Source organism: Lycium ferocissimum, chromosome 10 (genome assembly GCF_029784015.1).
Source record: "Lycium ferocissimum isolate CSIRO_LF1 chromosome 10, AGI_CSIRO_Lferr_CH_V1, whole genome shotgun sequence".
NCBI classification, from domain to species: domain Eukaryota; kingdom Viridiplantae; phylum Streptophyta; class Magnoliopsida; order Solanales; family Solanaceae; genus Lycium; species Lycium ferocissimum.
This window is the reverse complement of record NC_081351.1, coordinates 59691247-59719140: the sequence shown is the minus strand read 5'-3', so window position 1 is coordinate 59719140 and position 27894 is coordinate 59691247. Positions and strand designations below refer to the sequence as shown.

The following is a 27894-nucleotide window of genomic DNA, read 5'->3' as shown; positions in this document are numbered from 1 at the left end:
CCTAACTTCATCTATTACATGATTCTTTGCATCAAGGTTCATGTGACTTAATTCAGAAAAAACAAGATAGAAAGAAAGCATGGTCTGGAATTCAGAGAAATCATATATGTAAGAAGAAGGCCAAATATACCCCTCTCCCTTAACCTACCCTGCTGCCATGATTACAATGGCACTATGGGCCTTCTTACCCTTCAAGAATCATTTACTGAAGCTTAAGGTAAAAGGGGAAGAAACAAATTACTCTCAGAACAACAAGTTGTAATTACAAATTCACACAAGGCATACATAACATCCAAATTACAAGCCTGATTTGCTAAAGCTATTAAGTGTCACCAGATTCTTTTCACAAAGGGGAAGGATTCCTCCCTTTTTATTTGTCAAGACAGGCAATATTCAAAACAAAAGAAACTTCTTTCCAATTTTACTTACAAATCCCAACTAGTCTAAATATCCCCCTTAAGGCATGATGAGGCAGACACAATAGACAAAGCAGTCCAGTTTCAGATTCAACAACTTCAACAATGTGACAAAATGATCTCTAAGTGTAAGGGGTAAGAGGCTACACCCCATAACTTGAGAGGGAGGCCATGACAACCTCTTATTTGGGAGAAAAGGTACTATGGGTCAAGCAAATGATTGACCCTTTCCCAAGTCTCTCCTAAGGTGTCTTTAAAAGACCTTCCCTATCTAGTTAAGTGGCTTCCAGCCTTATATCATGCAGTCATGTCCTTTTATTACTTCTTTTTCAATCACACACTAAATAACATTAGGCAGTTCACAAGTCAAACAGTCAAATTGTTTCCCTTTTTTCATTCTTAAAGACTATTTACCCCTATTTCATTTCTTCACACTCCTCTTACTTAGATTATTATCATGAAACTTCCTTTCCATCTGTATCTACCTTTTTGTGTCCAGACAGTTACAAACAAATGATCATCACTACTATACCAGTTGCCTTACACTCATAGAAGATCAAAGAGGACAATCATGTTACAGAGTAAAGTTTTAGTCTAGGTTGTTCAGAACTTGAGCAAATCAAAAAACGGGATTGCCTCTTTTCCTTTTTTTTTTTCAATATCTCAGACTCACAAATCTGGCATTCATGACCTTTTACCAAATTTAGACTCACATATGGATGAAAATAATCAAGATTCAAAAGCAAGATATCAATCCTCTACTTTCCATACCCTATTACTTCATTCTTTAAGTAAAGCCAATCAATAAAGTAGTGTCAGCAAAGAGTCACAAACAAGAGAGGCAGACCTCCTTTTAACATTATCCTCATTCCATTTTTTGTTCTATACCTTTCTTAGCTTTAGCATGACTAGATGGTGAAGTTGGCAGTTAATTCATTAGCCATTTAGCAATTTAAACAATCTTAGTCAGTTTTAGAGGAGGACATGACCTTGTGATTCCATTATTTCTCCTGTTGCTCTTACTTTCTTATCAAGTTCCACATATTTAGGCAGATAAATTACTACTAGAAGTGAGCCTATGGCATAGACTATTGAGTCAAGTTATGAATGCCAGGTGCACAAGCAGACAAGTTCACACAAGTAAAATAATTTTTACATACTCGACAAATTGACATTTTAAGCATCAGTGCCATTAACAACAATTTCACACAAGGTAAAACAATTTTGAGCAGATCAAGGAAAACAGGATTGACATTTTAAGCATCATGTGCCAATAACTTCTAGGACTTCTGTCATGGATCATGGACACTCAGCACTCACATATCACAAATCATAGGTGATCACACACAGCCTACTCCAGGTGATAACACTAACATAGTCATAGTCATGGACAAAACAAGCAAACCACAAACCTAATTAAAGGGGGGCATGATCCTAATTCACCCTTATTTCCATTATCAGGCAGCAACAAAATAATAGACTAGTCTTGTTCTATTTTATTTTAAGTGTAGGACTATTTTAAAGGAAAGGAGCAATGAGTCACCTCACCATCATACTTAAAGATTTAATACCACGGATGCATGTTCCTAGCTGAAACTTCCTTCACTCATTAAATCTCAGAAAAAGGAAAAAAGAACATCACAGATCATATCTAGAAAGCATTGGTCGAATTCCAACAGTCTAACTAAGCTTTTTTTTTTTTTTTTTTTTTGCCAATGAACTTTACTTCACAATTAGAGTGCTTCATGATGGACTAGAAAATGGCTATGCTAGATGGTAATCACAAACACACATTGTTATCAATTTAATCATGTCATACTGTGCCACAAATAAGCTGTCTCACCTCCCCTATCTCCTTTTTAGAATTAAACTTAGATTAGTCACCTTTGTTCTATTCAAGATCATGCTCAGTAAACCAATAATAATTCAAAAGAAAGGCAAAGGAAAATGGAAAGGGACCTGCCCAGCACCTCACTTACAACTTCACAAAGTCTCAAGATTTTATAAACAAAGACAAGGTCAAGACAGTTCATGGCCATCCTTCTCTTTTCATAGAACTCTAATCATGGCATTTCTATTTATTTTTTCTCAGCTTTTCTATTGTTTATCTAGGAAATCATACTTTAAACACATTCCCAACAAGACAGAGACAAATAACCATATCTAATCTACAAAACACATTCAAAACTAAGCAACATAAGCAGAATACTAAATGCTAAACTAAAAAATGAAACAAACTAAATTGAGGTTTACCTTTTACACGCGCAGCCAAGGGAAGAATGGATTTGAGAGCCTCTGTGCTTCCAAACCAACAGACTCAGCCACACACAAAGAAAAATAAAGCAAATGAGAACCAAATATTTCAACTAGAACCTAACCCTTTTTGTTTAGGTTTTTAAAATTATTTTTACTAGAAAGTCTTTTGAAAAAATCTAAGTTTTTTCACTTCCTTTTCTAAAACCCTACTTTTAACTCTTTTCCTTACTATTTTTCCGCTTTTCATTTTTTGCTCCAAAAACCAGATCTCCTTTTGTGCAAAGCATGGGGTTCTATTTATAGAACCCCGAAATTTAGAACAAAACCAACAAACATCGATGTGGGACAAAGATTAAACCATTAGACCAACGGTTTAGATCGACACAAGTGAATATACGGCCAGATCTGGTCCTCTTGCGTCGATCTGGCCAAATAAAAATGGGCCAATCACAAAATGCCATCAAAACAAATTGTAAAAGCAGCAAACCAAAAATGATTTCGACAAAAAATTGAAAAATAACGATAAAGGGAAGATTTTACCATTTTCAGGTAAAGCAAAGCATAAAAAATCGAGTAAATGTTAAACTTTCACCATTATAGGCGTACACACACTGCACATGTTAGCCCAGACTCGTACGCGGGCCATTTTTGGCATGAGGGAGGTAAGGATTGAAGGGCGGCGACTAGGGTTTGCTAAGAATGGTAAGAGAGAGAGGGGAGGAGGAGGAGGCGGGGTAGGCTAAGGAAATGAAAAGAAAAATAGGGGTGGGGGTTATGATATTTTGAAATTAAAATGTTTGAACCGGGTCACAGCCTGGTTGGGCTAGACTCGGTCAAAATCTGTGACTTAACAAAATGGGCCTCTTGTATACATCAAGTGTATATATGCATATACCGTGTCTATATGTATATGTATATTTGATGTATACTCGTGTACATATAAAACAAGTAATTTAGAAAAACATAAAAATGAAAAAGTATTAATCATATAAAATTAAGCCGCAATTATTTTATTAAAATAGTTAAAGAAAGTCGACCAAAATTATTTATGAGCCAAAAATGGCCTTTAACAGATTAACTAGTATAATTAAGACATTAAACTATATAATAAATATATAAATTAAACTGGTTTATAAAACAAAATATTAATAGACCTGTTTTGCAAAATAACCATGATTTGGCTAATTTAGTAAGAAAATATATTTATAAAAGTTCAATTTGCAGTAATTACTACATAATTAATTAATTGACTTAATTAAAACATTTATGGGAAATTATGCCAATTTTTATAAATCCTGTGGATTATATATTAAAAAATTTGAAATTTAAAAGGTGGAAACAACTTAATTATCTAAATTATTCCAATTGCTCAGACTTTTTACAAATATTAAAAAGAAGCATTTGCAAGAAATATTTAATAGCTTTAAAATAACTTAACCCTTTTTTTCCTTCTTTTCTGATAAAACCTCATAAGAATATTTATAAAAATACTCATTAATTTCTATATGAACTTGTGATGCTTGAAAATCTCTTTTATTAATTCAAGGGAAGAAATATTAATCAGGACGATTTATAAAAAATCATTTAAGTCCTTAGAAATGCTCAGCTCATTCATTTATTACCCGGGGACTCTGAGTGGTTAAAATATATTAAGGGAGGTCAAAAATTAGGTGTCAATAGCTGCCCCTTCGGTGTTCAGGGATGGTGGGACCATCCCTGAGCAATGAAATTTGACTATCATAATTTGTTTCCATGCAGTTTTCATATATGTGGCCGGACCTTGGTTTCCTATATATCTTATGTTATATGAAAATTCAGGCCGCTTGCAGTTCGACTCAATTAAAAGACCTTCAAGTGATTTGAGGGGAATATTTTTCGGGGATCCCAATGTTGTGATCAGGTTTTCCTAGAAGACTTGTTAGGATGTAACCGGCTCTCGGGGCTTGAGTCTGCCTACATATTCCTGGTTTCTGGGAATTAGGTCACATGTAGTTCGACCTGCTGGAGAACAGTTTGTCCCTTATGTGGGACCATCTTCAGACTTCCCGGTGTGTATCCGACCAGGTCCTTTTTTTTTTAGTAAAAAAAAAAAAGGACAAAACAAGATAAGAGTGGCTGAATCCGAGGCAGGATGGCTTTCAAATCCTGGTCGGAGAGCTTGACTCTGATGGGCACCCTATTTTGACTGGCTGCGTAAGGAAAAGTTCCACTTTTGCTCCACAATTTGTCTGTATTTGGCTCAGAAACCGACCCCTTTTGGCGTGCCTGTGCTCCCTTTTTCCCAAATTTTGACAATATGCAGATATTCTTGTGGAAATTTAGATGAATGGCCCTCTCGGCTGTATGTATGAATGGCCTTCTAGGCTATTTGTATAAATGGCCCTCTTGGCTTGTTTGTATGAACGGTCCTCTTGGCTTGTTTGTATGAATGGCCGTCTTGGCTATTTGTATGAATGGCCAAGACGCTGTTTGTATGAATGGCCCTCTTGACTGTTTGTATGAATGGCCCTCTTGGCTTTTTTGTATGAATGGCCCTCTTGGCTATTTGTACGAATGGCCCTCTCAGCAACTTTAAATGACAGAATTGAAAGGAATTGAAAGATGATAGGTATGGCCCTTATGGCTGGATGATCTTTCTTTCATCCGTAGTGTGGGCTGTGACCCCCGTGGTCGGATATGCCCCTTCTTGTTTTTGTCATAACCCTTTCAGTTAAATATGTCTCTACTCTCATTCATTGTTGCCCTTTTGGCCTGATATGCATCTATTGTTTGCTTTTTTGCGACCCTTTTGGTCTGATGCATCCCTATTATCCGTTTCTGCTGTGATCTTTTTGATCTCTCTCCTCTGTTTGCGCTCCTGCCTTTGTTTCTTGTGGATAATCTGATCGGTGGTGCATCCGCTGTCCTGCAAAGGGAAAACCTGTATCCATAGAAAAATTGTGAGTTTCCTAAGTGGCCGGTTTGCGTCGTTGTCCTTCCGTCCGGTGTCTCCTCTTGATGCTCCTCTGAACCCTCTTTGGCTCGGTATTTCGAGAGATATTTTTGGGAGCTACTTATATTCATTTTTAAAATTTAACGTAAAGTTTGTAAAATACGCGTTGTTTTCCTTTTTAGAAATGTTTTATTTCGTTTGTGTCACGACGTGTGTCATCTTCGAATGAGGTCTGCCGATTCGTCTTGGTAGCATGGTTCTTCACTTAGAATTTTTTAGATCCTTTCTCAAAAATTCTGCCCCCATTTCAGGACACGCTCTGGGCGTCCCTTGTGTCGTTTTGCTCCCAGTGTACGATTCTACTATGCCACTTCTTCTGCTAATTATTTCTGATAGGAGTTTTTGAGGTTTCCTAAAAAATTCTGCCCCAGTGTATGGTTGATGCTGTCTGGTTTTGTACTAATCCTTGAAAGCCTGATTTCATTGGCCTTTTTATCTCACTTCCTCTGAGGTTTCCTAGGGGGGTTTTTCTTGTTTTTCTTTTATGACGACCGAGCTTGAGAGCGCCTATGTATCCTGTCGCAGCAGGAATTCAGGTCGAACGTAGTTTGGAATAAAGTAATTGAGTTTTGGTTTTACTAATAAAGCGATTGGGTCCAGTGTGGACTGCCTACGTATCTCGTCGTGGGGAATTCAGGTCATTGTGTAGTTCATTACATAGATGGTTCGTTTTGCTCCTACTCTAGTGTGATTGCAAGAAAAAAGGTACAATTACAACGAAAGCAAAATGCGAGTACAAGCAAATAGGATCCTAAACGTAGTATCTCTTGAGTGCATCTGCATTGATAGCCTTGGGCCACTCTTATCCGTCTATCTCGGCTAAGACCACAGCTCCTCCTGAGAGCACTTTCCTGACCATGTATGGTCCCTGCCAGTTCGGTGTGAATTTCCCTTTATATTCCTCTTGGTGAGGGAAGAATCGCTTGAGCACGAGTTGTCCGATCTAAAAGAGTCGAGTTCTGACCCGCTTATTGAAGGCTTTAGACATTCTTTGTCTGTACAGCTGTCCGTGGCATACTACCACCATTCTTTTTTCCTCTATCATGGACAATTTTTCATAATGGTTCTTGACCCATTCTGTATCCTTCAGTTTTGCTTCTTGGATAATCCTGAGTGAAGGGATTTCTACTTCTGCGGGTATGACCACTTCTGTACCATAAACGAGGAGGTACGGAGTTGCCCCGGTGGAAGTTTTGGTTGTCGTTCTGTATACCAACAGAGCATAAGGCAATTGTTCGTGCCAATTCTTGTAGTTGTCAACCATCTTCCTCAAAATCCTTTTGATGTTCTTATTGGCAGCTTCTATGGCTTCGTTCATTTGTGGCCGGTAGGTGGTAGAGTTTTTGTGAGTGATTTTGAATTGCTCACTGATGTCCTTCATCAAATGACTGTTCAGATTGGCGCCATTATTCGTGATGATAGATTCCGATACACTGAAATGACATATCAGATTGTTCTTGACGAAGTCAGCTACCACTTTCTTGGTCACTAATTTGTGGGAAGTTGCCTCTACCCATTCAGTGAAACAATCTATGGCAACTAAGATGAAGCGATGTCCGTTGGAGGCCGGAGGTTCAATGGGTCCTATGACATCCATTCCCCATGCCACGAAAGGCCAAGGAGCACTCATCGCATGTAATTCTGTGGGTGGAACTTTGATCAGATCCTCGTATATCTGACATTGATGGTACTATTCTACAAACTTATAGGAGTCATGCTCCATGGTCATCCAATAGTATCCTATCCTCAGGATTTTCTTAGCGAGGACTAATCCGTTCATGTGGGGTCTACATGCCCCTGCGTGCACCTCTTTCAGTAGTTTTGTGGCATCCACGCATCTGAGAAACCCGAGATCAGGGGTCCTTTTGTATAGCACTTCCTTGTTCAAGAAGAAGTTATTAGCCAATCTCCTGATGGTTTTCCTTTGATTTTCCCAACTCTCTGGTGGGTACTCTCTTTTTTCCAGGTAGGTCTTGATGTCGACGTACCAGGGTCGGTCCTCTGGCTCTACCTATATGTAAGCGCAGTGAGCCTGCTCTTCTTTCAATGTGATCTCCAACGGATCAATGTGGGCTCTCTCAGGATGTTGGATCATAGATGCTATCGTGGGTAACGTGTCCGCAAACTTGTTTTGGGCCCTTAGCATATGCCTGAAGTCAATACTCTTGAATCTTCCACACAATCTCTGTGCCAAATTCACATATGGGAGTATTTTGTCATTTTTGGTTGCCCAATTGCCTTTTACTAGATTGATGAGTAGATCGGAGTCTCCGATCACTAACAGTTCTTGTATGTTCATATCCAGCGCCATCTTGAGGCCTAGGATACATGCTTCGTATTTCGCCATATTGTTGGTACACCTGAAGTTGAGCTTTGCGGCCATCGAATAATGTTGACCTGTCTCTGATATCAATACGGCTCTAATGCCTAATCCTTTGTAATTGACCGCTCCATAAAAAAATAGTCTCCAGCCCGTATATGGTTCCACAATCTCTTCTTCCGTGGCCATCACCTCCTCGTCTGGGAAGAAAGTCCGTAATGGCTCCAATCATCATCCATGGGACTTCCAACTAGGAGGACCGCCAAGGCCTGTCCTTTGATTGATTTTTGCACCATGTACACGATGTAGAATTTGCTCAGCAGCATTTGCCACTTGGCTAATTTTCCTATAGGCATTGGTTGCCGGAAGATGTATCTTAGCAGATCCATTCGGGATATGAGGTGAGTGGTGAGCATTGATAGGTTGTGCTTCAACTTTTGGGCGATCCAGGTTAAAGCGCAACAGGTTTTATCCATGAGCCTGTATCGCGCTTCGCAAGAGGTAAACTTCTTGCTCAATAGTAGATGGCATGTTCCTTTTTGCCATCTTCATCATGATGGGCGAGCATGGACCTGAAAGCTTTTTTCGATACCGATAGGTACAGTAACAGAGGACTTCCTGGCCTGGGCGGCACCAAGACGGGAGGGTCGGAAAGATATCTCTTAATCCTGTTGAATGCCTCTTGGCCCTCTTCTGTCCAATTTGTGGGAGCGTCTTTCTTGAGCAACTTGAGGATTGGCTCTATAATCACAGTTGACTGGCTATGATCCGACCAATGTAGTTCAACCTTCCTAGGAAGCTTATGACCTCTTTCTTGGTTTTGGGAGGCGGTAGCTCTTGAATTGCTTTAATCTTGGTAGGGTCCAGTTCAATGCCCCTACGGCTACCTATGAATCCCAGCAATTTTCCCGCAGGCACTCCAAATGCGCACTTTGCGGGATTCAATTTTAAATTGAATTTGCGAAGTCTGTCGAAGAACTTACGCAAGTGCACAGTATACTCTGCACTTTCCCTTGATTTTATGATGACATCATCCATATAGACTTTAATCTCCCTATGCATCATATCATGGAACAGAGTAATCATGGCTCTCATGTACGTAGTGCCTGCATTTTTGAGGTTGAACGCCATCACCCTATATTGGTAGACTCCCCAAGGGGTGATGAAAGCCATTTTTTCAGCATCTTCTTTACTCATGAGTATCTAGTGACACCCGGCGAAACAATCCACGAATGACTGCAGCTCAAGCTTAGCGCAGTTGTCTATCAGGATGTGGATGTTCGGAAGTGGGAAGTTGTCTTTTGGACTGGCCCGGTTGAGATCTCGATAGTCTACACAGATTCGGATCTTCCCTTTTTTTTTCGGAACTGGCACTATTTTGGCCACCCAAGTCGGGTAAGATGTCACTTCCATTATTCCGGATTCGATTTGTTTTTCCACTTCATGTTTTATCGTAATGCTCAAGTCAGGTTTAAATGTCCAAGTCTTTTGCTTAACTGGCGTGAAACCCTCCTTGATAGGCAATATGTGAGCTACGATCTCCGTGCTCAAGCCGGGCATATCTGCGTATGACTAGGCGAAGACGTTTATATATTCTTTAATAAAGTCACGAGCTCTTCTCTTTGTGGAGCTTCCAAGTGGGCACTAATTCGCGTCTCCTTAACGTTCTTCTTGTCACTGAGGTTGATTACCTCAGTCTCATCCATATTTGGTTTTCTCTTTTCTCCCAGCTCTTCCAATTCTTTTGCCAGTCCCTCTGGCATCATTGTTGATTCATCGTATTCCTCATATTCCTGCGGCCCATTTTCCTCGTTCGTGTCATGACACTTCATGACGTTTTCGATTGTTTTATTATGGTTACTACTGAAAAGGCGAGGCAGACTAAGGTTAGGTTTATTATTACCTATTATGTGTGTGTAGTTAGAAAACTTTTATTATTGTTATTATTATTATTATCCGATAAAGATAGTTATTTCGTGAAAATCGAGGCTTTTCATTAATTCAAAAGCAAATGGATACAACTATGGTCCTGGTTCCGAACGACATCGGACCATTTCCATTTTTGCACATTACCAAGTAATTTAGGAAAAAGGTGATCATTCGGGCCTCGACCAATGTCACCGTTTTTACCAAAAGGTTTTAAGAAAAATCCATCTCTCTACCGAGAAACCAAGAGGGGGATGAGCATCCAATTGTGCAGGTGCTCCCCTGGCCTTAGACTGCAGATGCCGGGCTCCTCCTGATCTTCCTCAATGACCACGTAGCATCCCTCTTCCAGAAATAGCGACTCGAGACTCCCATCCCTTTTTTCTTCGTTCAGCGTCGACACCTTTCTACGGAATGACTGGTACAGACTCGGCATTGGACGAGGCAAGTTCCTCATTTTGGGATCTCTTTTTATCGCCCTTGTGAGCTCATCTTCATTAGGCGTATACCCTAGGCCGAAGTGGTAATTTTCTTTTGAGTTTGGGACAGGCTCTGTTACCCCTTTAAGGTCTCTTCCTAGACCTTTGCCTATTTCGAAATCATTTTTCAGCATTGTGGAGGCGATCATTCTGTAGACTGCTGGCATGGGCCTACCAGCCTCTTCCTCCGCATGAGTGGCTCCCACATATTCTACCACATGAAATTTTGGCGAGTGAGGGCTTCCTTCGATCATAGGGACAATGTTGTAGGGATATCTCTGATTATCCTTTTCAGCTGCCACAATAATTTCCTGTCCCTGCCATTCAAATTTCATGGCTTGGTGCAGAGTTGACGGGATTGCACCAGCGGAGTGTATCCAGGGTCTTCCCAAGAGCATATTGTAGTTGGCAGTGATTGCCATGCCCTGGAATTCTACTGTGAAGGATGCAGGTCCAACCTGGATCTGTAGATCTATCTCTTTAAGGGAATATCTGAGAGACCCATCAAACCCTCTGATGTTCGTTCCACTTTGATGAATCTTGCAGGCGTCACAGTCGAGTTGGGTCAATGTGGTGACAGGGCAAATATTAAGGCCTGATCCGTTATCTACCAATACCCTTCCTACCGCTTTCCCGTGACATTCTACGGTGATGTTAAGGACTCTGTTGTGGGAGGTCCCTTCTGCTGGTAGGTCCTCTTTTGAGAAGAAAATCTCGTCTTCTCCAATGATATGGGCCACTAGCCCAGCCAGGTCATCACTGCTTATACCGGTTGGCACGTACGCTTCATCTAATATCCTCATGAGATCCTACCTGTGTGATGGGGAACTGGCTAGCAATGACAATATCGATATCTACGCGGGTGTTTTCTTCAAGTGTTCAACAATGGAGTAATCTTTCGGCTGCATGCGCCGCCAGAAGTCCTCAGCTTCTCCCTCTGTTATTGCTCTCTTTTGGGTGTTTTCCTTTCTTGCAGCATTCTGAGCTAACTCTTCGGGAGTGTAACATCTTTTGGAGCAGTTCATCCCTTGGGCCATGGCCGCATGTGCAAAGAATGGACTTTGTAGGACCGACTGGTCGTGCCACCTGAGCCACCACAGGTGCTAGAATCAGGACTTTGAACCTTGGCGTTATTGTCGTGGTCTCCGATTTTGGGACCAGAACCTTGAAATTCGGACTCTCCTGGAGGGTGAGGGAGGCCACTATGTGTTCCAAGGATTCGACCACTTTGGGGATTAATGCTCTGCAAGCTTCCCAATCTTCATTCTTTTCGATCATGTGGACTCTGTTGTTTCCGTGGTTAGGCAAAGGGTTTGTGTTCATATTGGGGGCTGCAGTTTCTAAGACGATTTCTCTTTTGTCAATCATATCTTGGATTTTATGCTTGAGATTTATACAATCTTTAGTGCTGTGCCCGTTTCCTCCTGAGTGGTAGGCGCAGGTCTGATCAGCCTGGTAGAATCAATTTTTCGACTATGCTAGTTTCGACGGAACCTTCCGAATCAGACCCGCATCCAATAGCCTTTCGAAGAGTCGAGCTCTGGGCTCTAGAAGTGTGGTGAACTCTCTTACTACCCTTCTCTCGAAAGCAGGACATGGATCATTGTATGTTGGGGTGGCGGTTGGTTTTGATAGTTTTGTGGGGGTTGATAGGTTTGTGGTGAGTTATTTGGGCGATAATTCTATTGGGGTGGTCCTTGGTAGGTGGGGGAGGATACACGGACATTAGGCGGAGCCGTGTAAGCTGGTACAGTAGTGGTAAAGTTGGGTTATGCATAGTACACAGGCGTTGGATAATTTATGGGGGGTGTAGCTATGGGGCTAGATAGCGGTTCTTTTGGCCTTGTGCCCAAGGCGCCTCAGTTAGTGCAAGAAACTTCATGATTTGGCTGACTGTAGGCCTTTGCGGAATCAAAAAGTGGTGGTCTGGTTTGTGTCGTCTCCTTAGATAGGTTCCATTGGTGTCTATGGCATCTCTAATTTCTTCTAAGGTTGGAGTCATCTCAATTTCATCGAAGCGGAATAACATTTATTTATCATCCCAATGTCCGGTTAACACCTCTATTAATTTTGGACGACCTTTCATCGTCATGATAGCCGGTAAATGACCCAAGGTGCAGCTAATTGTTTTCTTGTGAGCATCCCTTAACCATGCCCACCAAACCCTCAACAGATCTGGAGCCTCAATGATTATGTCAAAATGGAAGCGACCTTTCATCTACAAAATAAAACACGGTTAGGATTTCCCCCACCCCACAGGATCAATGGTTCATTATATAGGCACTAAACATGCTTCCACATAACACATGAATGAGATGCGGTGTTCTTCGTGTCATAGACCGTCCGGACACAGGGTAGTCTCCCTTAATGAGCTTTAGGTAGGTTAGAGATATCCAAAGCTCGTCTAGGTATGAATTTTCTAATTGAGCAGGGATTTAGCTTAGCTTTATCCTAGTTTTACTAGAGTGGCTTTTCACAAAAGACCACGAACCCGGGCGGACAACTGGGGCTGAACCGTCAGGGCGGTTGGATGACCACGAACCATCCGCGCCTCATAACGGTTCCAAAAGAAGTATTTATTTTTTTAGTAAAGATACGACCGCGTGTTCCGCGAAGTCGCCGTTGGAACAAAGTGTAAAATAAAAGCTAGGAGTGGCAGAGTTATGATATGCATGATACGACAGTTGATAATTGCAAAAAATAAACACATAAACAGTTTAAGGAAAATATACCCACATTATATTGGAGCCCTTATGGTTAAAACCTTTAAGTCCCCAGCAGAGTCGCCATCTGTAACGGTTCGCATTTTCACGGGCGGGGTTAGCCCTCGAAAAAAGCTACTTAGAAATTGTTGGTGCTCTTTCGGACTTTGTTTTAAAAGAGTCGCCACCTAATTTTTAGGAAATTAGGAAAATCAATTTTGAAGGGTTTATTCATACACCGTGAAAAAATCCTTCTTAATCCAAAGTTCTAAGTAAGGGTTCTGGTGATCCCCTAGGGAAGGTTTTAGGCACCCTAGTATTAAGGATCTGTACTATACGGTTGACCTTCGAGTTCCAATGTCTGAGCATTTGCATAAACTGTTTATTTCCCGCAAAAGAATTGTCATATAGCACATCATTTTGAAAAAAGAGTTGAATAGATCCCCTTTATATACAGGGTATTTAGGTTTGGATTTATGATATCCAGGTATAAATAATTCCTTTTATATATAAGGATAATAGTTTTGCTTATAGCAAAGCAATATAGAAGATTCATTTATTAAATTTTGAATAACCAAATTTTATCCATGCATTACTCACATGTGAATCGGGTTTAATCCGTCTAGTACACTCTCAAAATATCCTTTTCCAAAGTTTGTATAGATTAAGAGTGACCTTAATTGTTTGGACCTTTAGGAACCCTTTGCATATTTAACGCGATTGGTTTTTGCGGAAAAGAGAAAGTGGATCATACCCACGATCAAAGCATCCCATTTATATATCCCCCTTTTAAAATACTTGCATTTTTTATATCTATTTTATACTATATCCTAACTTTTATTTAAGGGACAGGAACTTCCTTTCAAGTAAAAATCATTTCTTTTTACAATAAAATGACTGGTCTGTATAAAATTGTGGGCCTTCGCCCCAAGATATCGACTGGTTTGACAAATATATATATATATATAAAGTGGGCTTTTAAAACAAAATGACCTGGTTGGTTTTTTTTTTTTTTTTTTGAAAAATATAGAACGCTTGGATTGATTTAGCCAAGTCAATCCCTATTTCTAACTATCTTGAAATGTCGGCCTTATGTCGAGTCTATTTAACCACAAATTTATATGGAAAAATCAAGTGAGAATTCTTTGGTTTAAAAGATATCCTCTTCGTCATTTTTTTATTTTTTTTAAAAAGCCAAGCAGAGTGGATTTCTAAAACAATTCAACATGTGCATTTTTTCTTGAGAAAAATTTAGTGGGCCGCAGCCTAAAATATCAAAGTTGTTTTACCAAAACCCAGAAAAAATTGCCTTCAAAAATACTTTGAGAAGTAAAGCCCTCTTTCTTTGCCTAATCTATTCTTTCTCCAAATTTCTCACAGATTTATGCTCCATTTTTCGCATGTTTGAGAAAATCTTTTAGTTTATTACTGGTTCAAACTATAGCAACCATCTCCTATTTTTTTTAAATATTTTAAAATCAGTACGCGTTCCCAAATTTAAAAAAAAAATTAAAAAAAATCAGGTGCTAGAGTCAAAACTAAACAGCATATGTACTGTTTTCCTAAGATGCCTAATTCGCAATAAAAGGGTTCCAATAATTCTGTGGTTTACAAGCAATCAATAATACAAGAAGAAAATAATATGCATCAATATAATGGAAATTAAAAAAAAAATGGGGTGTACCAAACCCCAACCATTTTTACCCATGGCTGGGCCTTCGTATCATTTTTACCCATGATTGGGCCTTCAATATGTTAGCTTCCCTTCTTCTCTTGGACTCAAAGAATGTTTTGAAAGACGTATTCCTTATTGGGCTTATAACCCAACAAGGATGCTGGACCTCAGCCCGAGTGGCCATGCGGAGGAGGAGGGAAAAAAACAAAGGACCCCGGTTAGTTTATATTTTTCTGTCCTTATTACAAGTATAATATATACACATAATATGAAAAGTATGCTATTGTTCTACTAGTCCTATTCTATGTGTGAACGTACAGCATATGTATACACAGTATATCACTCTTACCCAAAGGACCTTGTGAAGCACATGAGTTCTATGCGTTCAAACTCAAAACCTCTCAAATTAGGTGGTGGAAAGTCAAGTCATCACCCCCCATTTATCCGAATGCCGCACAAGTTTCAAAAGGTTTCATGAACCTCCGGCATGGCTGGTCATCCGGGAAGGGTTCAAATTAGAACCCCCCACCCCCAACCCCCTTTACCTAACATGCATATCAAACCATAACCCAAGAGAACAGAGCTTCACATGCATCACCGCCTGGCATTAGGGTAAAAGGAAATATACCCAACATACATATGTATTGAATCACTGTTATCTTAAGAGCATAACTGAGACCAGTGAGGAGAAAACATAACTGAGATATGAGACATAAGCAATTTCTATGATTATAGCACAGTCCAAACTCAACTTATCCAAACAAATCTTAGCAAATTAATCACATATAGTTCCCAGCAACATGGGATTAGGTAGATGTGGTAAAGCATGTAATAACTCAAAAGGGAATTCTCCTCTAAGCATAGTGTTATCCTAATAAATTCAACATACATAAGGTGTGCCTACAACTGTATAAACCTAACTCCTAAATGGCTCCTAATGATTCATGGACACTTCAAATGAATAATTGATTATCCTTTAATTATCCTCAGGATTACATATTCCAAACTCTGAACGATCACTCCTATGGAAAACAAGATAAGTAGATAGGTGCATATCACAGTCTAAACAATTATAGCTTAATCAAAACAAAGCAAGCACAACCTAGAGTCTTTCAACAGTACACATTTTCACAGAACATAATGCAAGTCAAATACAGCACTGAAGACCAAACTAGAAACATCTATAGAACCAACTGTCCAGGCCTCTTTGAAACCACTGAGTTTTTATATAGGTTATGTGAATCCTAAGTCTAATCAGTCATCCTTATTTTAAATGGCATGAACAAGTAGGCAGAGGACAGTCTCAAAATGTCTATGTTCTTCATTCTATAAACTGTTCTAGCACTTCTGATGACATTACCTTATGGGCAGGGAAATTTCAGTCGACTTAAGAGATGCGCTTAGCTATTACAGGACTCTTAACCTTTCCCTTCCTTAAAAAATTGATTAAGTTTCACAGATTCCCAACCTCACATGCACTGGAGGAAAACAACTTCATTTTAACATATCTAGAATGAGCCTAACTTCATCTATTACATGATTCTTTGGGACAAGTTTCAAGTAACTTAATTTAGAAAAAAGAAACAAGATAGCAAGAAAGCATGGTCTAGAATTCAGAGAAATCATATATGTAAGAACAAGGCCAAATATGCCCCTCTTCCTTAACCTATCCTATTGCCATGATTACAATGGCACTGTGGGCCTTCTTGCCCTTCAAGAATCATTTACTGAAGCTTAAGGTAAAAGGGGAAGGAACAAATTACTTTAAGAACAACAAGTTATGATTACAAATTCACCCAAGATACACATAACATCCAAATTACAAGCGTGGTTTGCTAAAGTTGTTATATGCCACTAGATTCTTTTCACAGAGGGGAAGGATTCCTCCACTTTTTATTTGTCAAAATAGGAAATATTCAAAACAAAATAAACTTCCTTTCAATTTTACTTACAAATCCCAACTAGTGTAAATATCCCTCTTAAGGCATGATGAGGCAAACACAACAGACAAAGCAGTCCAGTTTTAGATTCAACAACTTCAACAGTGCGACAAAATGATCTCTAAGTGTAAGGGGTAAGAGGCTACACCCCATAACTTGAGAGAGAGGCGATGAAAACCTCTTATTTGGGTGAAAAGAGACAATGGGTCAAGCAAATGATTAACCCTTTCCGAATTCTCTCCCAAGGTGTCTTTAAAAGCCCTTCCCTGTCTAGTTAAGTTGCTTCCAGCCTTGTATCATGCAGTCATGTCCTTTTATTACTTCTTTTTCAATCATAGATTAAATAACATTAGGCAGTTCACAAGTCAAACAGTCAAATTGTTTCCCCTTTTCTCATTCTTAAAGACTATTTACCCCTATTTCATTCCCTCACACTCCTCTTACTTAGATTAATATCATGGAACTTCCTTTCCATCTGTATCTGCCTTTTGAGCCTAGACAATTACAAACAAATGATCATCACTACTACACCAGTTGCCTTACTCATAGAAGATTAGAAAGGGACAATCATGTTACAGAGTAAAATTTTAGTCTAGGTTGTTCAGGACTTGAGCAAATCAAAAAAAGGATTCCCTCTTTTCCCCTTTTTTTTTTTTTCAGTATCTCAACCTCACAAGTCTGGCATTCATGACCTTTTACCAAATTTAGACTCACATATGGATGAAAATAATCACAGATTCAAAAGCAAGATATCACCTCTACTTTCCATGCCCTATTACTTCATTCTTCAAGTAAAGCCAATTAATAAAGCAGTGTCAGAGTCAAAAACAAGAGAAGCAGACCTACTTTTAACATAATCCTCATTCCATTCTTTGTTCTATACTCTTCTTAGCTTTATCATGACTAGATGGTGAAGCTGGCAGTTAATTCATTAGCCATTTAGCAATTTAAGCAATCTTACTCAATTTTAGAAGAGGACATGGCCTTGTGATTCCATTATTTCTCCTGTTGCTCTTACTTTCTTATCAAGTTCCACATATTTATGCAGATAAATTACTACTAGATATGAGGCTATGACATAGACTATTGAGTCAAGTTATGAATACCAGGTGCACAAGCAGATAAGTTCACACAAGGTAAAATAATTTTAAGCAGACCAAGGAAAACAGGATTGGCATTTTCAGCATCACATGCCATTAGCACAAGCAAACAAGTTCACACAAGGTAAAACAACTTTGAGCAGACTAAGGAAAGCAGGATTGACATTTAGTATTCTGTTCTCACCAACTTCTAGGACTTACATGGATCATGGACACTCAACATTCACATATCACAAATCATAATTGATCACACACAACCTACCCCAGGTGATAACACCAACACAGTCATAGTCATGGACAAAACAAGCAAACCATAAACCTATAGGGGGGCATGATCCTAATTCACCCTTATTTCAATTATCGCAAAGAAAAAAAAAAAAATAAAAATAGACTGGTCTTGTTCTACTTTATTTTAAGTGTAGGACTATTTTAAAGGAAAGGAGCAATAAGTCACCTCACCGTCATACTTAAATATTTAATACCACAGGTGCATGTTCCTAGCTGAAACTTCATTCATTAAATCTAAGAAATAAGAAAGGAAAGCACCACAGATCATATCTAGAAAGCATTGGTCAAATTCCAACAGTCTAACTAAGCCTTTTTTTTTTTTTTTGCCAATAAACTTTACTTCACAATTAGAGTGCTTCATGATGGACTAGAAAATGGCTATGCTAGATGATAATCACAAATACACATTGTTATTAATTTAATCATATCATACTGTGCCACAAATAAGCTGTCTCACCTCCCCTATCTCTTTTTCAGAATTAAACTGAGATTAGTCACCTTTGTTCTATTCAAGATCATGTTCAGTAAACCAATAATAATTCAAAAGAAAGGGAAAGGAAAATGGAAAGGGACCTGCCCAGCATCTCACTTACAACTTCACCGAGTCTCAAGGTTTTATAAATGAAGACAACGTCAAGGCAGTTCATGGTCATCCTTCTCTTTCATAGGACTCTAATCTTGGCATTTCTATTTATCTTTTCTCAATTTTCTATTGTTTATTAGAAAATCAGACTTTAAACACATTCCCAACAAGACAGAGACAAATAATGATATCTAATCTACAAAACACATTCAAAACTGAGCAACATAAGCAGAATACTAAATGCCAAACTAAAAATGAAACAAACTAAATTGAGGTTTACCTATTACATGTGCAACCAAGGGAAGAATGGATTTGAGAGCCTCTGTGCTTCATAACCAACAGACTCAGCCACACACAAAGAAAAATAAAGCAAATGAGAACCAAATATTTCAACTAGAACCTAACCCCTTTCGTTTAGGCTTCTAAAATTATTTTTACTGGAAAGTCTCTTGAAAAAAAATCCATGTTTTTTCACTTTCCTTTTCTAAAACTCTACTTTTTAACTCTTTTCCTTACTATTTTTCTGTTTTTGATTTTTTCCTCCAAAAACAAGATCTCCTTTTGTGCAAAGTCTGGGGTTCTATTTATAGAACCCCGAAATTTAGAACAAGACCAACAAACACCGATGTGGGACAAAGATTAAACATTAGACCAACGGTTTGGATCGACACAAGTGAATATACGGCCACATCTAGCCCTCTTGGGTCGATCTGGCCAAATAAAAATGGGCCAATCACAAAATACCATCACAACAAATTGTAAAAGCGGCAAAAAAAGATGATTTCGACAAAAAATTGAAAAATAGCGATAAAGGGAAGATTTTACCATTTTCAGGTAAAGCAAAGCATAAAAAATCGAGTAAATGTTGAACTTTCACCATTATAGGCGTACCTCTGGTAAAATGCCCGCCCGTAACCCAGCAGATAAAGTACATTGCATAGTCCAGGGATTGGAAACTTACCCATTCAGTGACTTTGGCACTGAACGTTCCCAAAATGGGACTATCGGGTAAATTCAATATAATAGACGCTTTGTTGGCATTCTAGCCTTCCTTCACCTTTCAAGGCCTATCCGAAAGAGAATCCGGTACTTCTTGGTCGTGAATATACGAACGGTTGTTTGTTCTTCAAGAATTCTAGTTTAGGCGTTCATACCATCCATACATAGTGTTTTGATCTAAGATTTCAATTCTTCTGTGTTTCAGCAGTAAGTCGAACGGGAAACACCGAAAACGGTATTTCCAAAGGGCGGATGGGTGAGTAACGCGTAAGAACCTACCCTTGAGAGGGGAACAACAGCTGGAAACGTTGCTAATACCACGTAGGCTGAGGAGCAAAAGGAGGAATCCGCCCGAGGAGGGGCTCGCGTCTGATTAGCTAGTTGGTGAGGCAATAGCTTACCAAGGCGATGATCAGTAGCTGGTCCGAGAGGATGATCAGCCACACTGGGACTGAGACATGGCCCAGTACACACACTGCGCATGTCATCCCAGACTCGTACACACGCCATTTTTGCATGAGAGAGGTAAGGATTCGAGGGCGGCGGCTAGGGTTTGCTAAGAACGGTAAGAGAAAGAGAGAGAGAGGAGGAGGTGGGGTTGGGTAAAAAATGAAAAGAAAAAGAGGGGTGGGGGTCTGATATTTTGAAATTAAAACGTTTGGGCCGGGTCACAGCCTGGTTGGGCTGGACTCGGTCCAAATTTGTGACTTAATAAAATGGGCCTCTTGTATACATCAAGTGTATATATGCATATACCTTGTGTATATGTATATGTATACTTGATGTATACTCGTGTACATATAAAACAAGTAATTTAGAAAAACATAAGAACGAGAAAGTATTAATCATATAAAATTAAGCCGCAATTATTTTATTAAAATAGTTAAAGAAAGTCGACCAAAATTATTTATGAGCCAAAAATGGCCTTTAACAAATTAACTAGTATAATTAAGACATTAAACTATGTAACAAATATATAAATTAAACTAGTTTATAAAAAAAAATATTAATAGACTTGTTTTGCAAAATAACCATGATTTGGCTAATTTAGTAAGAAAAAATATTTACAAAAGGTCAATTTGCAGTAACCACTACATAATTAATTAATTGACTTAATTAAAACATTTATGGGCAATTATGCCTATTTTTATAAATCCTATCTTATATATATAAAAAAAAAAAATTAGAAATTTAAAGGGTGGAAACAACCTAATTATTTAAATTAGTCCAATTGCTTAGACTTTTTACAAATATTAAAAAGAAGCATTTACAAGAAATATTTAATATCTTTAAAATAACTAAACTACATAAAAACCCTTTTCTTTTCTAATAACACCTCATAAGAATAGTTATGAAAATACTCATTAATTTCTAAATGAACTTATGATGCTTGAAAATCTCTTTTATTAATTCAAGGGAAGAAATATTAATACAACGATTTATAAAAAAATCATTTACGTCCTTAGAAATGCTCAGCTCATTCATTTATTACCCGGGGACTTTGAGTGGTTAAAATATATTAGGGGAGGTCAAAAATTAGGTGTCAACAGTTGCTCCTTTAGCTCCCTCAACTCAGCGGGTGCCATCTTATAGGGAGGAATAGAAATGGGGTGCGTGCCTGAATCCAAATCGATACAGAAATCAATGTCGCGGGCGGGTGCCATACCCGGCAAATTAGAAAGAAAGTCCTCCGCGAACTCACATACAATGGGCACGAACTCAAGGGGCAGAGAATCAACGCTAGTATTATGAACATGGGCCGAGTAAGCAAAACACCCCTTGCTAACTAACTTCCTCACGCGGAGATAAGAAATGATCTTCTTCGGAGCAGGGCTAGGAGTACCCCTCCACTCTAATCTAGGAATCCCAGGCATAGCTAATGTGACTGTCTTGGCGTGATAGTCCAAGATCGCATGATATGGTGACAACCAATTCATATCCAAGATAATATCAAAGTCTACCATATCCAATGTCATCAAATCTACCCGAGTATCATACCCCATAAAAGTAATTAAGCAAGACCAAAAGACTCGATCAACAATAATTGAACGTCCAACCAGAGTAGATAAATGAACAGGCACATCAAGACGGTCACTAGTCAAATCCCAACCAACAGAATAATAGGTAGATACATAAGAGAAAGTCCCTGGATCAAACAAGACAGAAGAAGGTCGATGATCAACAGAAACATTACCTGAGATCACAGCATTAGAGGCCTCAGCCTCGGGTCTACCCAAAAAAGAATACCAAAGACCACCACCGTGGCCACTCTGACCCGACTGTGCCCCTCCTCTGGAGGCTTGAGAACCGCCTCTACCTGACTGGTGTCCACCCCTGGACTGATGAGATCCACCGTAGCCTGACTGAGCACCGCCTTGGGCTGAAGAACCACCCTGGCCACTAGATGGTGCCAGAGTCTTCGAATTCTAGAATTGGGAACCCTGCTGGGACCCACTCTGTCCGGATCTGGGATAATCTCTCATAAAGTGTCCAGAGTCACCACAAACATAGCAAGATCTGGGGCTGGAGGTCGATACACATAAGCCGATAAACTAGGGACCACCACGATCAGCTGGACGAGAGTATGAACTACTAAGGGCCTATCCAGCTCCATAACCACTAGGTCCAGAAGGACTGCCTGAAGAAGCCTGTAGTGCTGACTGAACAGGGTGGTTGAGGGGGTCGGGATAAGGCCTGGACGACTAACCCCCAGCCCTGTAGCTAAAACCACTATAACCACCATGATGACGCGGCCTCTTCTTACTAGAATCTCCTAAAGATCGAGCCTTGGCAGACTCAACACCCACAGCATGATTAACAACCACCTAGAAGGAAGATCCCAAAGTCACCAACTGAAGACAAGCAACATGAAGTGGATACACAGGTCTACCAACAAACCTATGAACCCTCTCCTTCTTCGTGGGAATCAACTGAGCAGCATACCTAGCCAAAAATAGAAATCGGCTCATACTCGACACGAGTCATGCCTTTGTATAAATGAAGGAAATCATCTCTACGCTCATCCCTTAAAGTATGCGGTACGTACTTCTCCAAGAAATCCTGATGGAACTGGGTCCAAGTAAGTAGAGGTGCACCAACTGGTCTGCCCTCAATAAAAGTCGTGCACCAAGTCTTCGTGTCACCGTGAAAATGAAATGACACATAACTCACCCTATGATATTCCACAATACGTATCTTATTCTCTGATGTATCTCTATAATGAACTTATATGCATCCTCACTACGAAAGCCAAAGAACTTAGGCGGCTCCATCTTTAAGAGCCTCCCAACAAGCTCTTAATCCTCAACGGTCAAAGGCTGGATTGCCACAGGTCTAGGAGAACCCTCAGGGACTGGAAAACCACCTAATCGCTGGGCCATGATAGCGGCAGGATGAATCCCCAAAGTCTGGCCCTGCTCGGGAATACATACTCCCACTCTAGTCTAGGAACTACCTGGAGTAGTGTTACCTCCAATGACATGCTGGCCGTCAAGATGAAAAAGTACACGGGCCATAACATCCTGGAATGCTTGATCGGACATGGCATCGGGGTGAGTCTGGGTTGGTCCTCCCATCCCTCGGCTGCCTGTGCTCTCTCGGGCTGACGCTCTGGAGAAGCTGAATATGCTCGCCTTTATCCAGCCACAGGGCCTCACCCTGGCCGGTGTAGCTCCATGACCTTTAGCTCGACTACGACCTCTCACCTATCCTCTTCCTCTAGTGCCTGCCGCAGCAGCGGGCTCGGGCACCTCATCCCTGAGAATGGTAGCTCGTGTCCTCACCATCTGTGAGAATAGAAATGAATCAGATACCAATTAAAAAAAGCCATATACCAATTTGAATAAAGTAGCATGAAGGAATGAAAGAATGTGATGTTTCCTAAATGTCCTGTAGCCTCTCGCAGATAGGTACGGAGCTCATCATATCAATCTAAGAGACTCTATTAGACATGCTCTTGTAGTTATAGACCGGGTAACATAGGGCTCTGATACCAAGTTGTCACGCCCCAACTAGGGGAACGTGTGGCCACCTACCATTTCCCACCTTGGTAGGCAAACCCATCCCTTATTCATAACCAAACAATAAATAAAATAAATCCAATCACCCTGAATTACATAAATAAGTTTAACACAAATAGGTAAATATAATAAGTGCGGAACATACATCAAAATCCCAAAATCGGGTCTGAATAGTACAAGAGCCACTACATAATGTCTAGGAAATACAAGTCTCAAATATGTCACGACCCTAATTACCGATCGTGTGGGCACCTACCTTATTATCACTAGTAGGCAAACCCTTATCCGTTAACCAATTAATCATTAGGTAATTTTAACTTCTTTAATCATTTATACTTAAACAATCAATGATCATGTGAATGAATGAATAAATAAACAATTCATAATTAATAGACAATATAAGTGCGGAAGTCTAACTATAGGACTCTAACCACCAATGTCTAAAGAATGAAGTATATCTCAACTATAATAACAAATGATATCTGGAATAAAAATAGACATCTGGAAAGAGAGATCTTCAGGTGGCATGGCATAGACAGAAGCTCACCCTTGGATACGATCGAGCAAGCTAGCTTTAAGCTAGAGATGTAATACGGATGAAATCTACGGAATACAATCTACACTCAAAAAGGGTGCGACGAAGGTAGTATCAGTACAAACACTATGTACTGGTAAGCATCATAGGCCGACTAAGATTAGTTCATGCATATAAGTATAAAATCAACAAGATAGACAGATAGGCACTTAATACTCAAATCCAAGTCACAGAATATCCCATAACAGAGTCACAACCTAAGATGAAGCTTCTAACCCTCAAGTCTGTCAAGTTTCAATAATCTCACCTAATAATCACAAGCCCAAGTTCCTTCCCTAGGTAGAGTTACTAATCCACAATTTTACTCAGTTAATGGTCATCATTATGTTACAATAGGCATTTAACATCCATACCAAAATCAGAAACAAACGAGCATATAGTAATGCAGAATAAAACGTGATGATGTGCAATACAAAATATGATGATATGCAATGTAATGCACTGGCCAAATACACACTGTACACACATGCTACTGATGTCACAGCTCAGTAGTCATGACCTGCAGGGGACCCATGGTGTCTATGTACCATTAATTCTGAAACACTCCTCGAACTCGAGCCATAAATCCTCCGCTCCGAAAAGAACCTCGGACGCTGATCTACATCATATACCACTCGTTCCGGAACACTCCTCGGACCTGAGTCACACATTGCCCTCCTCCGAAATTTACCTCGGACTCGAGCTTACACACCCTTCATTCCGAAAAGAGCCTTGGACCCAGAGCCACTCGATTATACAAGAAACACTGTTACATCACTCTCGACGATCAATTCATCAAGTACCATGTATCAAAGAGCATCACAAGTTCAACATGAAGAATATATTAACTTCTTCACTAATTTCACATCACAATGTATGTCTCAACACATTCCAGTTCATTAGTATGTATGGACTATGAACAATTAGCAATGTCAATGTCAAACACAAGGCATCATGCCACAAGTCTTTCATGAATTGTTTCTGAACCATTTCCACCATGTATGAGTGTATGAATGCATAAATGATTGTAGACATGGTGAATCAATGCAAACCAATGAAGCAACAGTGAAGGTACAAGTCACAAGCCACAAGTCATATCAAGACTTGGATCAACTCAGCTATGAAATGAATCATACAAATCGTCTCAACCAACATAATAGTCTATGTCCCTCTTTACTTCCATATGTAGCAAGTACGCCTCACAACTAAGTCTTGTATCATCAAGAAGCTCCACTTTTCTATATATTATCATCAACAGTAAATCATACATCAAGTGTTCATCTACGTACTATTATAAGTATATAAATCACAATTCAGGTCTAAACTCAGTATCCTTCCTTTCTCTGATGAAATGTGTCACAATAAGAGAGAATTGAGTACAACACGACAATTTAGGTAATAAGCCTAATCACAATGATAGGGCAATGAGCTACCATTAACAACAATCATCTTAATATAAATCCATCTCGAATCGCCACAGTATGAATACAACTACACCTTCACAATGCTTAAATAATGGCGACAAGCCCACATAATCAGAAGTCATACCAACCTAGCTAATATCCAACCAAAACATTATGTTCGAAGGCCTAATTATGCTTTCTGCCTTCAATTCTACACAATACATATGTTCCGCTAACCAAAGTCTAACTCAAGTAAGCCATAATCTACCGCGGATGCAGAGCAGGAGCCACGAACTACTCCGCACGAGCCTTCTATTTTTGAAGCGCCTTATAACGCTCAAAGTCTAACAATATGATGCGGAGTAAGCAACAAACCATGTATTTAAACAAGAGCAATAATTTGGGGAAGAAGACCCACTTACTTCTACCCTTTTCAATTGGGGAGACGATCCATTAATGGTGAATTTATCATAACTTCTATCTCTACAATCATGAACCTTCAATTCGTGGGTTTTCTAATCAATTTTACCCCTTTCAAACAGATTTTAGGACAAAGCTTCCATTTTTATTAGAACCCTAAGTCTCAATTCACTTAGTATATGGTTCTAAGGACTCAATTCATGATTAGGAGGAGTTAATCCAAGCCATTAGAGGATAAATAAGTGATAACTACCATAACCCATCAAGTTTAGAAGGTTTATAAATTTCTAGGGTTTCTATTACAATTCCACCATTAAAGACTCACAAAGGGGATGACAATCATGAAGGAGAAACGAAATAATAGAAAGGGATAAGTGAGACTTACCTCTCAAGAGTTTCTTGCCCTAACTTGGAATTTCGCCCTAGGTGCTTTTTGGGAACTGTGTTGGTGTTTTATGAATTAAGAATGGGAGACTAAGTGTTGTAAAACAGGGTTACTATTTTTCGTCGACCGCTACAGCGGTCTCGCTATAGCAGTCAAGTGACTGCTATAGCGGACCAAGGGAATCTCCACCACCGCTATGGCGGTCCATCCACCGCTATGGGGTATCGCCGTAGCGGCCAACCGCTCGCCACAGCGGCCACCGAGAAAATGGATAGCTGCTGGCAGCGGTACTCCCACCGCCGCAGCGGTCCCATTTGGGCAATGAGCTTGACTTTTTGTCCAATTTTTTCCCCTATCACCCAACATTTCATCCAAGGCCTCAAAAACACAAACAAAACATGCACATATACATAAAGCCGTCGTACGAATCCACCCGTGGCCTCGAAATTCCCAACAGAGTTCTAATTCTCTACGTCACCCCCTGATGGACTCGATAAAATCAAACAACAACCACAAACAAGTCAAGTTTCAGCTCTTAGGCTTACACAATCGTGTTTCTATTAGCTCGTTTTACCCTTGGAAAGGTTCTATTTTGTGAGGTGATCCTACATTTCCCATAACGACCAGAAGGGTCATTACAAAATATCCATAAATAGCTGTCTGAATAATAGAATATAAAGGCAGAAATAAATAGAGTCATCCGGCCAATTAATCTATCTAAGTGCTCACCGTAGAATGCTCGTCAAACGGCCTTGGGACTCAACCACGAAGCAAAGAAGTCAATCCGATCACAAACTCTGCACCCAGAAAAGAATGCAGCAAGGCAGAATCAGTACAACAACACATACTGAGTAGGCATCATAGCCGACAACAGTTAGATAACCATATATATAAGAAAGATACTGAAAAAGTAGGACTGATCACAATCAGATATAACTCAACACAGTCCAAAATATCAAATCCAGTACCAAATCCCTAAGTCTAGTATATTACCTCAAAATCCACTATAAGTTCGTAACACAATCTCAAGAACCATTATCAAGTACACGTATCACCAAAATCAACCAACAAGTCCAATACAATGCCATATGTAAATATGAGATGAATGCAATGCAAATGTAGAGATACACACACGCTTCAGGCAGAATATCTCGTCGCCACGACAGTCATGACCCATGGGGGACTGCTAAGTCTATGTATCTGCTGTGGCATATAGCCGATCCAATAGTCAATGTTGCGGAACGTGCAATCCGATCCCAGTCAGTGTTACGGTACGTGCAACCCGATCCAAGTAAGTGTGGCGGCGCACAACCCAATCCCAATATATGTATAAATAAGTGAATGTATGATAACTACGCCAACAAGAATATATGAATCAATGGTGCCACACATGGGCACATATCTCAATCACAGTATC

General features: G+C 39.7%; 1 protein-coding gene across 1 annotated transcript; it reads right to left on the bottom strand.

The window, feature by feature from the left end:
- Positions 1-20898: 20898 nt before the first annotated feature.
- On the bottom strand, positions 20899-23056 carry LOC132035055 (uncharacterized). Its single transcript, XM_059425374.1, has 4 exons — positions 23003-23056; positions 22384-22501; positions 21734-22056; positions 20899-20916 (listed from the first exon to the last, which is right to left on the bottom strand). Exons 1-4 carry the CDS (start codon positions 23054-23056, stop codon positions 20899-20901), a joined length of 513 nt encoding a protein of 170 aa, XP_059281357.1.
- Positions 23057-27894: the final 4838 nt, after the last annotated feature.

Coding starts and splice junctions, on each gene's coding strand:
- LOC132035055 (XM_059425374.1), bottom strand. CDS start 23,056: ATGGCCCAGCGATTAGGTGGTTTTCCAGTCCCTGAGGGTTCTCCTAGA. Junction 22,502..23,002: donor AGGGTTCTCCTAGACCTGTG/GCAATCCAGCCT, acceptor TCTTCCTTCTAG/GTGGTTGTTAATCATGCTGT. Junction 22,057..22,383: donor TTTTAGCTACAGGGCTGGGG/GTTAGTCGTCCA, acceptor GTGGTTCTTCAG/CCCAAGGCGGTGCTCAGTCA.